The sequence below is a fragment of the Rhinolophus ferrumequinum genome, chromosome 11 (assembly GCF_004115265.2).
Source record: "Rhinolophus ferrumequinum isolate MPI-CBG mRhiFer1 chromosome 11, mRhiFer1_v1.p, whole genome shotgun sequence".
NCBI lineage: Eukaryota > Metazoa > Chordata > Mammalia > Chiroptera > Rhinolophidae > Rhinolophus > Rhinolophus ferrumequinum.
This window is the reverse complement of record NC_046294.1, coordinates 14,348,971-14,362,806: the sequence shown is the minus strand read 5'-3', so window position 1 is coordinate 14,362,806 and position 13,836 is coordinate 14,348,971. Positions and strand designations below refer to the sequence as shown.

At 41.3% G+C, this 13,836-nt stretch overlaps 1 protein-coding gene and 1 non-coding gene across 14 annotated transcripts in view; both read left to right on the top strand.

The window, feature by feature from the left end:
* ATG13 (autophagy related 13) overlaps window positions 1-13,836 on the top strand; it is a 40,328-nt gene that overhangs the window by 18,318 nt on the left and 8,174 nt on the right. For 5 of the 13 annotated variants that reach the window (XM_033119884.1, XM_033119887.1, XM_033119889.1 and 2 more), the window contains 10 exons: window positions 226-307; window positions 1,265-1,345; window positions 1,782-1,901; window positions 4,210-4,256; window positions 5,246-5,386; window positions 6,856-6,896; window positions 7,659-7,755; window positions 8,094-8,192; window positions 8,945-9,038; window positions 13,463-13,573. In XM_033119884.1, coding sequence (XP_032975775.1) covers window positions 239-307; window positions 1,265-1,345; window positions 1,782-1,901; window positions 4,210-4,256; window positions 5,246-5,386; window positions 6,856-6,896; window positions 7,659-7,755; window positions 8,094-8,192; window positions 8,945-9,038; window positions 13,463-13,573 — 900 coding nt within the window. In that variant the 5' untranslated portion in view covers window positions 226-238. Of the gene's footprint in view, window positions 1-225; window positions 308-1,264; window positions 1,346-1,781; window positions 1,902-4,209; window positions 4,257-5,245; window positions 5,387-6,855; window positions 6,897-7,658; window positions 7,756-8,093; window positions 8,193-8,944; window positions 9,039-12,611; window positions 12,711-13,462; window positions 13,574-13,836 lie in introns of all 13 variants that reach the window. The other 8 variants (XM_033119880.1, XM_033119881.1, XM_033119883.1 and 5 more) reach the window with 2 other exon arrangements.
* LOC117031388 (small nucleolar RNA U13) lies at window positions 3,961-4,062 on the top strand. Its single transcript, XR_004424532.1, has one exon. It is a non-coding gene; the product is annotated as a small nucleolar RNA U13 (small nucleolar RNA).

The following is a 13,836-nucleotide window of genomic DNA, read 5'->3' as shown; positions in this document are numbered from 1 at the left end:
GTGTGAATTTATTTTTCTCAAAAGGTAGTGCCGTAATATTTTTCACTAATATTTTTCATTTTGGTATCTTTAGGTGGGGGGGTTTTCCCCCCTCCTACATGACTATTCATACAGCTAGCAGACAATATCTTCTCTGTATATTTTGATCTAGCAATCCCTTTGAAAAGGTATTAGTCACATTTTACAGCTTTTTTGTTTTTTGCTTTTTGTTTTTTTCTGTTTCAGATTCCTATAGGCAATGGAAACTGATCTGAATTCCCAGGACAGAAAGGACCTGGACAAGTTCATTAAATTTTTTGCCCTCAAGGTAATATATTCATTCTCTTGAGCCCAGAACTGTTAGAAATAACTTCTGTGCTTCTCCCTTTTTGGAAATATAGCATAACAGCTTGTAGCTTGCCCATTTTAAGGAATACTTCTGTCTGTTGTAAACCAAACTGTGAAGTTTGGGGGTGGTACTGGGGGTGTAACTAAAAAGCAGCTTCCAATTTTCCACAGCTACTTGTTCAAAAAATTTTTTTTGCAAGGCTGTTTGCAGAAATGTCAAACTATCACGCCAGGTTATTGGCACAGTCTGTTCCCTTGGGGTGGGAACAAAGACCGTGGACTGGAACGCACAGCATTTCGGGCATCTTTCCCTAAGCATCGACTAACTCGGAAATGTCTGACTTTCATTTATTGTTCCATTCTGGGTGAAGAGGGATTAAAACGGAATTTTGAATGCTTTAGAAGTTATATTTTCCTCATCTAAAAGTCATTTCTACCTCTATCACTCCTACTCAAACATTTGCCATGTAAGAACAATCCATGCAGTAGATTCTGGTTGTAAAATTAGTTGGAAGACTTCTGCCAGATGGGCCAAAAGATGAATAATTCTGGAATCCTTGGGTTAAATCTACTATGATTACATAAGTGTATGACAGTGAATATTTAAGCCTACGGTTGGACTTGTTTCTTTATGAAAGTCAGAGCCACTGTGTGCAACTTTCTTTCTGCCATGTTAGAACGTTACAGATTCCAAGCCCCAAAACTGTAATTCCTCTAATCGGTCGACACTATGTCCTCAGGAGTATTTACAGTATTCTTTTTGTGTAGTGGGTTTTTTTCTTCTATCTTTTCTTGAACGGTTTAAGTTCCTGAAGTATAGTTGTGATCATTGGCATCTTTTTAACCCTGCCTTTGGAAGGGTTTTAATTCTGAGTGGGAGCCAAATCAATTTGAGACTTTTCATCTTTGATTTGTTTGTTTGTTTGTTTGTTTTTAGACTGTTCAAGTGATTGTCCAGGCTCGACTTGGTGAGAAGATTTGTACTCGTTCATCTTCATCCCCAACGGGTTCAGATTGGGTAAAATTCCTATTCGTTGCTAAGGGGTATATACTGTGGTGTTTGTCACAAGGAATCACAGTGCAGCAATAGTATTACTAAATCATAACATTAAATATCTAATTCCATTTGATCCATTCACTTGGAAAGTATGTTCTTCATCGAATGTTAGTCCTAGGTTTATTTGGTTCTTGGCTTTCTGCGGTGATAGGTGAAAAGCTTAGTCTTTAGAGAACAAAAATACCTCGTTACCTAATCTTTGAAATCGGTCATTAGCATTTTCAACCTGCATTTTGGGGCTTTGATGCAGAATATCTCTCCTGGGGAAAGAAGAAGTGAATGAATGTCCTTAATTAGTCAAAGCAATGCCTATATGACCCAACATATAGTCTAACTACTTTATGTTCCCATAATGTTCCATGTGCATGTTTAACACAAAGTCCCTTTTGTTTTCTAGTTCAATTTAGCCATCAAAGACATCCCAGAGGTTACACATGAAGCAAAGAAAGCGCTGGCAGGGCAGCTGCCTGCCGTCGGGAGATCTATGTGTGTGGAGATCTCACTCAAGACTTCTGAGGTAAGATTATGGCCAGGATGGTGTCTCAACTTGGCATTCAAAGCTCTTTACACTCCGGTTCCAACTCAGCCCTATTTCTGCCCCTTCGCTCTCTGAAGTTCTCGTTATTCTCCAAAGAGGTGGTGGTTTTTGTACTTACTCTTCCAATCACCTGGAAGAAGCTCTTCACCCTCATCTGCATATATACCTATATATAACACCCTCCAAGACTCACATGCTCTAAAAAATCTCCGCCTTCTAGAGGGAGAGGTAACTATTCTCTCTAGATTTTCACGTACTTTGTTTATATTTGTTTCTAGAGTATAACTTCCTGTATTGTGATTTAAAAAAAATTTGGGAGGGGCAGCCGGTTAGCTCAGCTGGTTAGAGCACGGTGCTCTTAACAACAAGGTTGCCGGTTCGATCCCCACAAGGGCCACTGCGAGCTGCGCCCTCCACAACTAGATTGAAACAACTACTTGAATTAGAGTTGATGGGTCCTGGAAAAACACACTTAAAATACATGAATAAATAGATTAATTAATTTCGTGTTCACCTTATCCACGTTAGGATTGAGGCAAGTATTGTTACTTGTATGTTTATTAATCTAGTTCCACTACAAGACTGTGAGGCTGCACAGTATAATGAAAGGCAGATGGAGTCTGGAGCTTCACAGACTCAAGTTCAGGTCCGAGATGAGTAACTTTGGCCAAATTACTTAACCCCACCCTCAGCAACATCACCAGACTAACACAATACTTCTCGTCTCGCAGGGCTACAATATTTTCTTATGTAATCCTTATTTGTAAAGTGGCTAATAATCACATATAGTAGGCCATCATTATATATTTCTGTTCATACTTTACACTTTTATTTTGGAGGTCAACAGCTATGCCACATCTTATTTATCTTTGTAGTTCTTCAAATTCTTTTTGAAATGAGCCAGGAAATAAATAATCATCTCTGTGCCTAACACAATGCCGGGGCTGGCACATAGTAGGCTCTCAATGAATTTTTTTTGAATGAGTAATGCCCCTACTTACTCAGTGGAAATCACAGCATCAAATAAAACAAAACTTCCTATTCTTCTTTATCGAATTACCAGTTTATACTATATATTATTTTCCTTAGGGAGTGAGCTATAGGGAGTCCAAAAGGAATCCTTAGAAGAACTCTTTCGTCTCCCACATATCTGTGAAATCTGACTATACACTGTTCTGATTGCCCTAGAGAAACCATACCAACTTGTCTGGGATACTTCCCACTATCCAGTCATCCCCTGATTTTTGGGGGGGGAAATTCAAAATTCATCATAACATTCAGAAATGATAGTATGATGAGAAGGCTATATATTAAGGATACATATTTAAATTTGATTTAGAACAAGTAAAAGTTCTCTATTCCACAAACTAACCAAGCTTCCTCCCAAACCTAAAAGAATAGCCCTGTCCAACTGATTAATAAAAAGGTTACTTGTGTTCAAAAGTATGTGACTGTTCTCACTAAGTGACACATTGGAGTGTTACAGGGTTGAGGGATTCTGGCTTTAGTCTTTTCTTTTTCTTTCCCACCCAGTAGACTAAGTCTGTTCAGAGTAACACAGAGAAAGACTGAATAGTTTGGCTGAAGACATCAGACAGCTAAAAAGATTTTTAAGTAAGGAGATTGTTAAGGTATTCTTTAATTGTGGTTGTCACCTAAAAATACCCCTTGTAGAATTGGAGGGAAAGGCTCTCTCCATCATTGGAAGTATAGGCCTTTCCGAAAAGTAATTTGGATATCCATAGCAAAAGTCTTAGAAGCATGAATACTCTTGGATCTAAGAATTCTAATTCTGGAAATTTGCCTTAAGGTACGTGCAAAGTTTTAGTCTCAAGGCTGTTAAGACAATGTTTGTAGTAGTGAAAATTTAGGAACAACCTGTATGTCCAAGTACAGGGGCACTGGATGAAATTATGGCCATATGGTAGAATAATATGCAACCTTTCAAAGTAATGGAGAATTTTTAATTATAAGGAAAATTCCATGTTGTATTTATTAGTTAAAAAAACTAAGTGATAAAAATAGTATATATAGTATAATCTCACTTTTATTTAGAAAAGTGGATAATTGGGTTATAAATTGGCATCTTTAGTGCCTCCCTCAAACCTTGTTACGACATTGGTGCGTTACCCATCTGATGTTAAAAAAAAAAATTGTTATCTTTTTGCTTATTTATACTTTCTAATATATTTTATTAGAATGACTGTATAGTCATTCTAATGACTTAGTAATAAGAAAAAAGACGATGGAAAAAAACTGAAATATCTTTCATTTGTACCATCTACAGGGAGATTCCATGGAGCTAGAAATTTGGTGTCTTGAAATGAATGAAAAGTAAGTACTCTGTCTTAGGATCCTTGGTTGTGGTAGCTGAGGATAAAGCAGATGATTTCGTGTGAAAAGCAGGGCTTTGTTTCAGTCATGGAGAGTGTTCTGACCACTTAAAACCAAGAGGTCTTTGCTACAATTTGCTTCATGCTTGGCTTCCAGCCCAGGCACAGAGATGACCTTCAGAGGGAGTGTCAGTCCAGAGAGACTCAGATACCACAGGGAAAGGAGCAGAGAGAAAGCTGAAAAGGGTTTGTTGTTTTCCCACAGTACAGCTAGTTCTCTGATTAAATCCTTTGGGAGCTCTTGTAACATGACTACTCTATTTTGTCTCTTTTCTGTGTGGCAGACATCCAATAAGATTTCCCCTCACTATTCCTTTTCACACACTGTTTGGTCATGGATTGGAAATGCATGTTATTTCTCTCCTCCATTTTCTTTTTTCAAGGCAGATTAACTTACTTCCTGCGTAAAGTTTCAGTTTTCAAGAAGAGTATACATATAGGAAAATTGAGGAAATAGCAACACATCAAAAGAAAAATTTTAGTAATAAGTATATGTAGTGTGGGCATTTTTTAAAAAGTAGTCAGCAATTGCCAGGTTATAGTCCAAAATTTTAGTACCAAACAGACTTTCCTCCAGATTTCTTGTATAGAAATAGACAGCTCATAAAATAATACATTGAAATTATGTTTGCACCTTCAATAATATAATTGCAACATTGAATTACTGTTTCTATGTGTGTTACTTTAGTAAGATAATTGCTTCAAAGATCTTTAGAAAGATCTTTAGAAAGATAACTGCTTCAAAGCTAGAAAAAATATATTGGGTGCCTTTTGGTGCTTTATCTCCCTCTGTATCAGAAGTTATGAATAATGCTAACAAATTAATCTTAGTCAGTAGATGGAAAATAATAGCTCTATATCCTCTGCATTTCTGTTCTTTGTTTTGCATTAGTTGAATAGGAGAACTGATTGTGTCTGTGTGCTCCGCAGGTGTGATAAAGAAATCAAAGTTTCCTACACGGTGTACAACAGGCTGTCGCTGCTGCTGAAGTCTCTCCTGGCTATAACTAGGGTGACACCAGCTTACAGACTCTCCAGAAAACAAGGGCATGAATATGTCATATTGTACAGGTAAACAACATGGCTGCTTGCTTGCTGCATGCGTCAGCCTCATCGCTTTGCATATTGTCTAACCGGCATTGAGGTGTTCTTCATGTATCCTGGAATTAATTTTTGGACAGTGTAGCATGATTAGGTTATTTTAAGTACTGTACCAACATTCATATTATAGTGAGCTTTTAGTGAGATTTGAGGGTATCTAGCAAAATCTCTTTGGCAGTACTTCATTAACATCTTTCCCGTGTTTGTGGCAGGAGTCAGCACACTGGCCAGCAGACCATCTGCCTGTTTTTATGGTTATTTTAGAACATAGCCATTCCATTAGTTTACGTGGTGTCATTGGCTACTTTTGCAAGACAATAACGAAGATAAGCAGTTGCCACGGATTGTATGGCCCTCTAGCCTAAAACATTTACTATTTAATCCTTTTAACAAAAGCTTGCTAACTCCTGCTTTATGGTGTCTGTTACTTTGTGCATGTATTTCAGATATTTATGTACATTTCTTTTGTCCAGGCTATAATCTGTGAGACCTAGGATTCAGGTTTATCCTGACTCTCCTCCCTAACTTACCCTTATCTCGTCCCTAACACCTAACTGTAAGGCTTCGTACATTGTTGGAGCTGTTTTTATTGAACAAATCCATGCATGTGTTTAATTTTTAGCAATATTACTTGAAAAAATATAAAAATACATTTTAAGTGTTTTGTAATTCAGATTTTTAGCTAATATAGACTGGCCTTCTGAGGGAGATTCATGGAAAGATTCTGCTATGTTTATGTTTTTATGTTTTCCAAAGAGTCTTACCTAATTTTTCTGTGGTATAAAAGATGTTCTAGTTGCTTAACCAGTTTACTTTGGAATGACTTGTGACAAACACAGAGCTCCCCTTAATTGAAGACCACTCTTCAAAATCTAGTACGTTCTGTTGCATATTTGAAAATTGCTAAAAGAGTAGATCTTAAAAGTTCTCATCATAAGAAAAAAAATTCTTTAACTCTGTATGGTGATAGATGTTAACTAGACTTATTGTGGTGATCACTTCACTATATTTATATATATATATATATGTAATTGAATCATTATGTTGTACACCTGAAACTAATATTGTATCTCAATAATACTTCAATTAAAAGAAAACTAGTACTTTTTAATTGTAGTCCCAGATCTATTTGCCAATTTTATTCATATATTCTTTATTTCCTGGTAGGTATACTTTAAAAACACATTGCAGGAGTGGGAAGGAGAACCTTAAATAGCAGTTTCCACTTATTTTCCTCATTTTTTAACCAGTCATCTCCATATACACTCCTTGCCTGCAGCTTAATCGAAGTAGTATCATTATTGCCCCCATTGGGAGAGGTGTTCATGCAGATAAGAAAAGAAGGCTTTGTTTTGTTTATTTTGTTTCTAGGTGTTTTGGCTATAGAGGCCCTTAGAATAAAGAGTCAGGCAACATTTCATTTTCTTTCCTCCCTACAGGATATATTTTGGGGAAGTTCAGCTGAATGGCTTAGGAGAAGGTATGTACCAAGGTTGAAAACTGTTTGTAAAGTTAAGAGCGCTCCTGACTGCAAGGATGGGCTGGGTGCCGCCTGTAATATAATATGCAACTTGTGATTCTAATGTGCATGATACGAGTGAGGAAAAGACAGGTAGATAGTCCAAAGAGATGCCAGGGAATGACTGAATATTTCCCCAAATTCCAGTAACTCAGCGTTCTTTCTGCCTCTTTGTGCACTTGACTGTTTCCTCATTTTCCACGAAATTAGGAAATATGCAATGTTTCTGATGAGCGTCAGTTTTGAAAAATTGGAAAAGAAACCAAGAAAACCAGGATGCTTGGTTGGAAGTATCGCCTGCAGGGCCCTGGCCCTTCCCATTCTTGGTTTTGGGAGGGAGCCTGAGTGAGATGCGGTTACTTCTAAATTTGAGGTGTTTGTGTGACCAAGTCCTAGTGCCTCTGTGCTGTCTCACTGGGCAAGTGACACTTCTGGGCAGGGTTGGTTAGGACTTGCTTAGGTTTAGGATTAACAATTGTTTTACCTCTTTGTAGGTAGTTTTGTCTGGAAATAGAATGCTGTTTCCCCTGGTAATACTCGGTCAACATAGAATTAATTGAAAGAAATATAGCGTGTGTGCACACACACGAAATTGAGACTGCTGCACTCAAGGTGCTTAATGGATAATGCCAGAGTTATATAGGCTGAATGATTTAAGGGAAGACAGACTGGGGACAGTGTCGGTATTCTTTGGAAAAAGAGCTAATTGTGTATCTCTTCTAGGTTTCCAGACAGTTCGCGTTGGGACAGTGGGTACCCCTGTGGGCACCATCACTCTTTCTTGTGCCTACAGAATTAACTTGGCATTCATGTCCACCAGGTGAGGAAAGAGCACTAGAATCCAAAAGGACTCTTTCAGAGATAGTAAAGTTTTTTTGGCTCAAATTCCATGGCTAAGCTTACAGTTCAGCTTTGCCATTGCTGAAATCAGTCCCCTTCTGAAATATAAAATCAAGAGAGAGCCCAGTTTCCAGATGGAGAAACTGAGTGTCCCACAGCCAACAATGTAGAGATGGTGGTTTATAGTTCGGGATGCAATAGTTAAATTAAGGCTCTGGTGGTTCGAGCTACTAGATATTCGGTGAGGGGCCCTCTGAGGATCACGGGGGGCTGGCAAGGCGCTCTAACAAATATTGCAATCTGCTTATTGCATTACAGGCAATTTGAGAGGACCCCACCTATCATGGGGATTATCATTGATCACTTTGTGGACCGTCCCTATCCCAGCTCCTCGCCCATGCACCCTTGTAATTACAGGTGAGGAATGTGAAAGGCACTTTCCCAAACTGCAGCTAGGCAGAAGCATCCATCTTGTACACCTTTATCAGCACTCACCGGTGGGCAGGAGGCAGTGATGGAGACCCCACAGAGAGAGACAGACAGTGGCTAGCTTCCCTTCTTGCTGCTGCCTCTCAGGCACACCGGCACTGGGGGTACACACATTGTCTCAGAAAATTCTTGGACATGTTGTACCTTGACAGTAGTGACTTGACTTTTGGTTTGATTTTCCTTAGAGGCTACAAGAGTGGCAGTAATTTATGGAATGTGCTTTGTAAATTAAATGGTTTTCAGATTACCATTGGCACAATTCATTTATACATCAGAATCAAACATCTCTAAGCCTTGGTCCCAGAAAGCAGTGTTCTCTAGAGCTGGGGGTAGATGCGTATCAGGAAGGACTTGTGGAGTTGGATAGGTTTGTCTTTGGAGTCTAGACTTTTGTTTCACTGCATTCTGTGGCTGACAATTCTTTGGACGTAACACTGACCAGGCTTAAGAAAATACTCAAATGATATGTCAGGTAAGATGTTTGGGTTTTAAAAAAAACAACCATTGTCAAACTCTAGATGCTGTTCTCTGGAAATGTTTGAAATTATGAAGGACTCAACATAGCTCTCTGCCTGAAACAGTTGTCACAACTTGCATCCTTATCTAACCTTCCTTTGTTCCTTTCTAGAATTGACTGCCATCACCATAAAAATTCATGATTTCTTTTCCTCTTACTATAGAACCACTGGTGAGGACACTGGCGTAACATATCCTTCTGTGGAAGATTCTCAAGAAGTGTGTACCACCTCTTTTTCCACCTCCCCGCCATCCCAGGTAGGGGGAAACGGGTTCTGGGGTGGTGGTAGTTATTTGGTACATATATGGGCCTTATGAAGTAGTGTCAAAATTTATAGTTTCTTTTGGTAGTGATGGTGATTGTTCTGTGGGGGGTTCTTTCGAGGCCTGAGGGAGAGCCTTCTTATCCAGCAGGTAATATTGCAATGTTTCTAATTGGTAAACATTCTTAACCCACAAGATTACATGTAACCTTTGCCTTCCTGGGGACATCTTAAAATTCCCTAGAAAATCAGTCACAGAATTGCATGTGCGTTCTCATACCAGAGAGCTACTCCGACCTACACTTGTTAATTTGGTAGCTACTTCTTTTTCAAAGTGGTAAATATGGTTCCTGATAAAGGAAGAAGTGCAAAAGGAGCCAATAATTATTTAGCATAAAATGCCAGTAAGAAACCAGCAGTGCAGTTTTTCTTAACAGTTGACACCGATTTCTGCCTATCTGCATTCTCTATCTGGACATTTTTTTTCCCCTCCCCTTCTTCTGCCTTCCCCCGCTCCTGCGTCCCCCACTCCGGTTCAAGCTATTGTTTCTCAGTCTAGTTGTATAGGACACAGCTCCTACAGCTCCCTAGCCCATGCTGGTATTATGAGCCATGCCCCTTATCCCCCAAGCACTCGGCTGCCGGTCATCGGTCGGTTGCTCACGGCGGCTCTCGCCAGCTGCCAGCCACTCATGCTGGCCGCCGGCCGCTTGTGGCAGCACATGGTAGCCCACGGCAGCACACGGTAGCTCGCGGCAGCCCGCTGCAGCATGCAGCAGCTTACGCCGACCTCCGGCTGCTCAGGGCAGCCCAGCTCCAGAGAAAGCTGTTCACAATCTTAGCTGTAAAGGACGCAGCTCACTGGCCCATGTGGGAATCAAACTGGCGGCGCTCCAACCACCTGAGCCACCAGGCCAGCCCTATGTGGACATTTTTAACCATTAATTTTTCTACTTGAGTCCATCTTCAGTGTCAGACTGATTTTCATTAAAACATAGACTCCAAGCAAGTTCTCAGCTTCCCTAGAGGAACTGTCTGTGGCCTTGTTGTATGATGTACGTGGTACTGAGACTGCTTCGGCTGAGGAATCATTTCTGCCAGCTGACTGGATATCGGGGTGCATTTCTCCCCTTCCACCCTGAACCATTCACCTTCTGCCTCATTGCCCACAGATTCCTGCTGTTCCTGCCCGTCATCTCCACTATAACCTCTTCTTTGACTTTCACGTGAGACAGTTTCTTCTAGGCCAGCTCAGTTCTGCTTTCCTTTAAACTAGCCCCAGATTATCCCCTTTCACCGTCTTATTTTGGGACCCAGCAAATAAATTAGCTATCCACCGGTTTTTCTCTTCTATGTTTTTTAAATTAAGAAAATATTTAAATTTATTCCATCCTGGGTTATTAGGAGATACTGGATTAAAATTATGGTGCTAATGTGTTTCAAGAGTATAAGAACTTAGGCACAAAAGCTAACTTAATGTGTATGGAGGACATTACAAAATCCACGGATACTTTATTTCTATTGTCCGAATTTAGTTAAAGAGATTTTTGTTGTAAAGTCACCAATACGGTTTGCTTTGGGGGTGTGGGGATTGTTCCCCTCCCCCCACAAATATACATAGGCTCTGGGAGGGTAGCTTCTGGTACACTTACTGACAGAGCAGTACTGACCAAAAATTGTGGGGAAAGCCCACCTTGTTAATAGTGGGAGCACATGAGTTAGAGTAAATTAATTTTTAAATGATCAAAATGTGAATATGTCAAGTTTAATGTTCATTAAATGGTTTTGTTTTACAAGTAATAAATTCATGAACAATAAGGATGTGACTTGGGAGATACAAGGGATGGTGAAGCTGGGCCTTAACAAATCAATTTGTCTCTTTCATTGATACAGTGGAAATTTGACCCAACTCCAAAAGTGAAGGGAAGCTAAGTTGTTTCTGAACCTGATGTTTGCATAAGTTTGTCAGCCTGTGTAAGAAGAGCCTATCTTTTTCATGGTATCAGTTGCCTACTGTGTCTTGTCACAGTTTCAAAGTAGATCACACCAAGATCCTATCAAACACCCCGTGGGTGAGCCCTGTCCCTGTCCCTGAGCACCTCTATTCAAAGCTGCTACAGTCTGGTGCAGAAATATTCATTTTGAACAGAGAGAGAAAATCATTGGCCATCAGGTCATCTCATTCCTGTAACACCTGAAATAGTTTCTTTGGTTTAACCTAGGGAATTGCATAATTGTTCAACAACTTCTATTTGAGCTTTTGCTAGATTCCAGTAAATATACGTTAATGTGATGTTTGTTTTGCCAACATAATCAGGGTCATTGTGTCATTTGGGCACAGAGTTGAGTCAAGAAATAGTTGTGACCCTGAACCTGGTACTGTGACTTAAGGTCCGACCTCCAATTCTAAGCACTAATCAGTAATTGGTGAGACTTACTAAAGGTGGAACAGCAAGACCCAAAATAATCATCATGCCCGTAATTAGCTTTGAAGTCATAGGAGTTTTGAAAGTGCCCCAGCTTTTACTCCATCAAGTTCTCCTGCACCATCAGAGACTGTAAGAAAACACACAAATACATGCACGCATGCGCACACTCAGCCCTATGCCTACGTACACCCCCACTCATCTTCCCTGGAATGATAAAGTGTGCATCTAGGTACCTGAGTATTTCAAAGTTCCAGCCAATAAATGTCAACTATCTAAACCTGTCCCTGAATATTCTGAGTCCCCAGGAAAAGGCCTTCACTCTAACTTCTCTTTTTTCCCCCTTCTTATGCTTACCCCCCACCGGTTCAAGCTGTCGTCGTTTCTCAGTCTAGTTGTGTAGGACACAGCTCCCTGGCCCACACTGGTATTATGAGCCTTGTGCTCCCCCCAGCTGAGGCAGTCGGTCGGCCACTCACGGCAGCTCTCGCCTGTTGCCGGCTGCTCACGGATGGCTGCCGCCGGCCACTCCTGGCAGCACACGATAGCACACAACAGCCCACGACAGCACACAGCAGCCCAGCTCCAGGGACAGCCATTGTTCACAATCTTAGCTATAGAGGGCGCAGCTCACTGGCTCATGTGGGAATTGAACCGGCAACCTTGGCATTAGGAGTGTGGCACTCCAACCACATGAGCCACCAGGCCAGGCCGGCCCCCACTCTGACATTTTAATCTCAGCGTCCCCATTCATCCTGAGCACACCTGTGCCTGCTCTCGGGCCATTCCTGTTGGAAGCCTTTCTCTAATGTCCTCCCATCCTCTTGACTAAAGACAGACTAATCTTGGTTCAGGTTTCCCTGTTTTGCCAAGTCATTCCAGCTTGACTCAGCTTTGTTTCCCACCTGCTCCTCAGGGACACACGCATGTGATGGAGCACCCTGGGATAAACATCTCTTCAGACCCTGCCAAGTTGTCCTTTTGGGAAAGCAGCCATGCAGCTTTCTCCCTGCTTCATGCCTGACTTCCATTGTGCATTTTAGCCTCTATTGCTACTGCCCCTTCGGAGTTTTTTTCACTTCTTTCTCAAGTCCCTTTTCTTTTTTCTTCTTTCTCCTGTCTCTGTTTGTATCTGTGCACAGTGTGTGTTTACTGTCACAAAGGCACATTTTCAGACCCCTACTCCTGTGGTGACGGATACCCTGAGGGTCCCCATGGCAGGACTGGCCTTTTCCCATCAAGTGAGTCCATACTGGGAAGAAGGGGATAAATCAGATGGCATTTTTTTGTTGTTTAAAAATTGTCAATAAAGTAAAGGACAGGGTATAGCTATTTAAATGTCCCCAAGTGTCCTGTGGTTGTTTTGAGGCTTGGTAATTGATTTTTAACAGGACATAGCCATAGCAAAGCAGCCCAAAATAGGACTTTTCATTTGCCCCTCCTCCTACCATTGAAAAATACTTGGAGTTATTTCTATCTTATTTCCAAATAAACAATCCAAGAGTGGTTTTCTTTTTTTTTCAACAGAAGTAGGAACCCTCCCATACTCAGTGGTGATGGAGGGTGTGATTAGAGAAGACGCTTTCTGTTTCAAAGGGACGTCAGGGACAAAGGAGAAAATAGAATGACCTGGGAAAAACCGATGATTTGGCTCCAGATTCTGCCCAGGCCTGTGCTCCACAGATGTGCTGGGCTGGAAGCCGAAACAGTTAGCTGAGCCCCTTTGAAAAGGGGAACAAGGGATTCATTTGAAGCCTTTGGATGGCTGCAGAGCTGGGAACCTCAATCCCACTGCAGCCAAGTATATTTTTTCGTCTATAAAGTAATGGCCTGGTCTGCCTTTAACCCTTCCCTCAGGCCCCTGTACCGGGAGGATGTGGGCTGGGGTCCATTCCTTACCTGTCTACTGAGCTTGGTCATTAGTGTACTCCAGGGTTTTACCTACTTTATCCTCCTCCTTTCCTTCGCTCCTCTTTGTTTTTCTCTTGCTTAGCTCTCGAGCTCTCGCCTTTCCTATCAGCCTGCTGCCCTGGGCGTTGGATCCGCTGACCTGGCTTATCCAGTAGTGTTTGCTGCTGGCTTAAACACCACACACACTCATCAGGTATCTTTAAAGATGGGGAGGACCCTGGGGGTTCCTGTGCTTCCCCGCCCCCATTCCCTGAGGCAGTTGAGGGGCCTTTGCAGACACCACTTTTATGCTAAGTGTTCCAAAGCAAAGCTCCTCTCTGACTTTGGAGGCCTAAGGTGACTCTGAGAGGAAGGGGCCTCTTAGACTTAAGAAAGGAAAGAAGAGCTTCCCGAGTGTCTTCTCCCTCTTTTCTTTCGCTCTGTAGTCATTGCCATGCATGTCTAGGAACTGAGTCC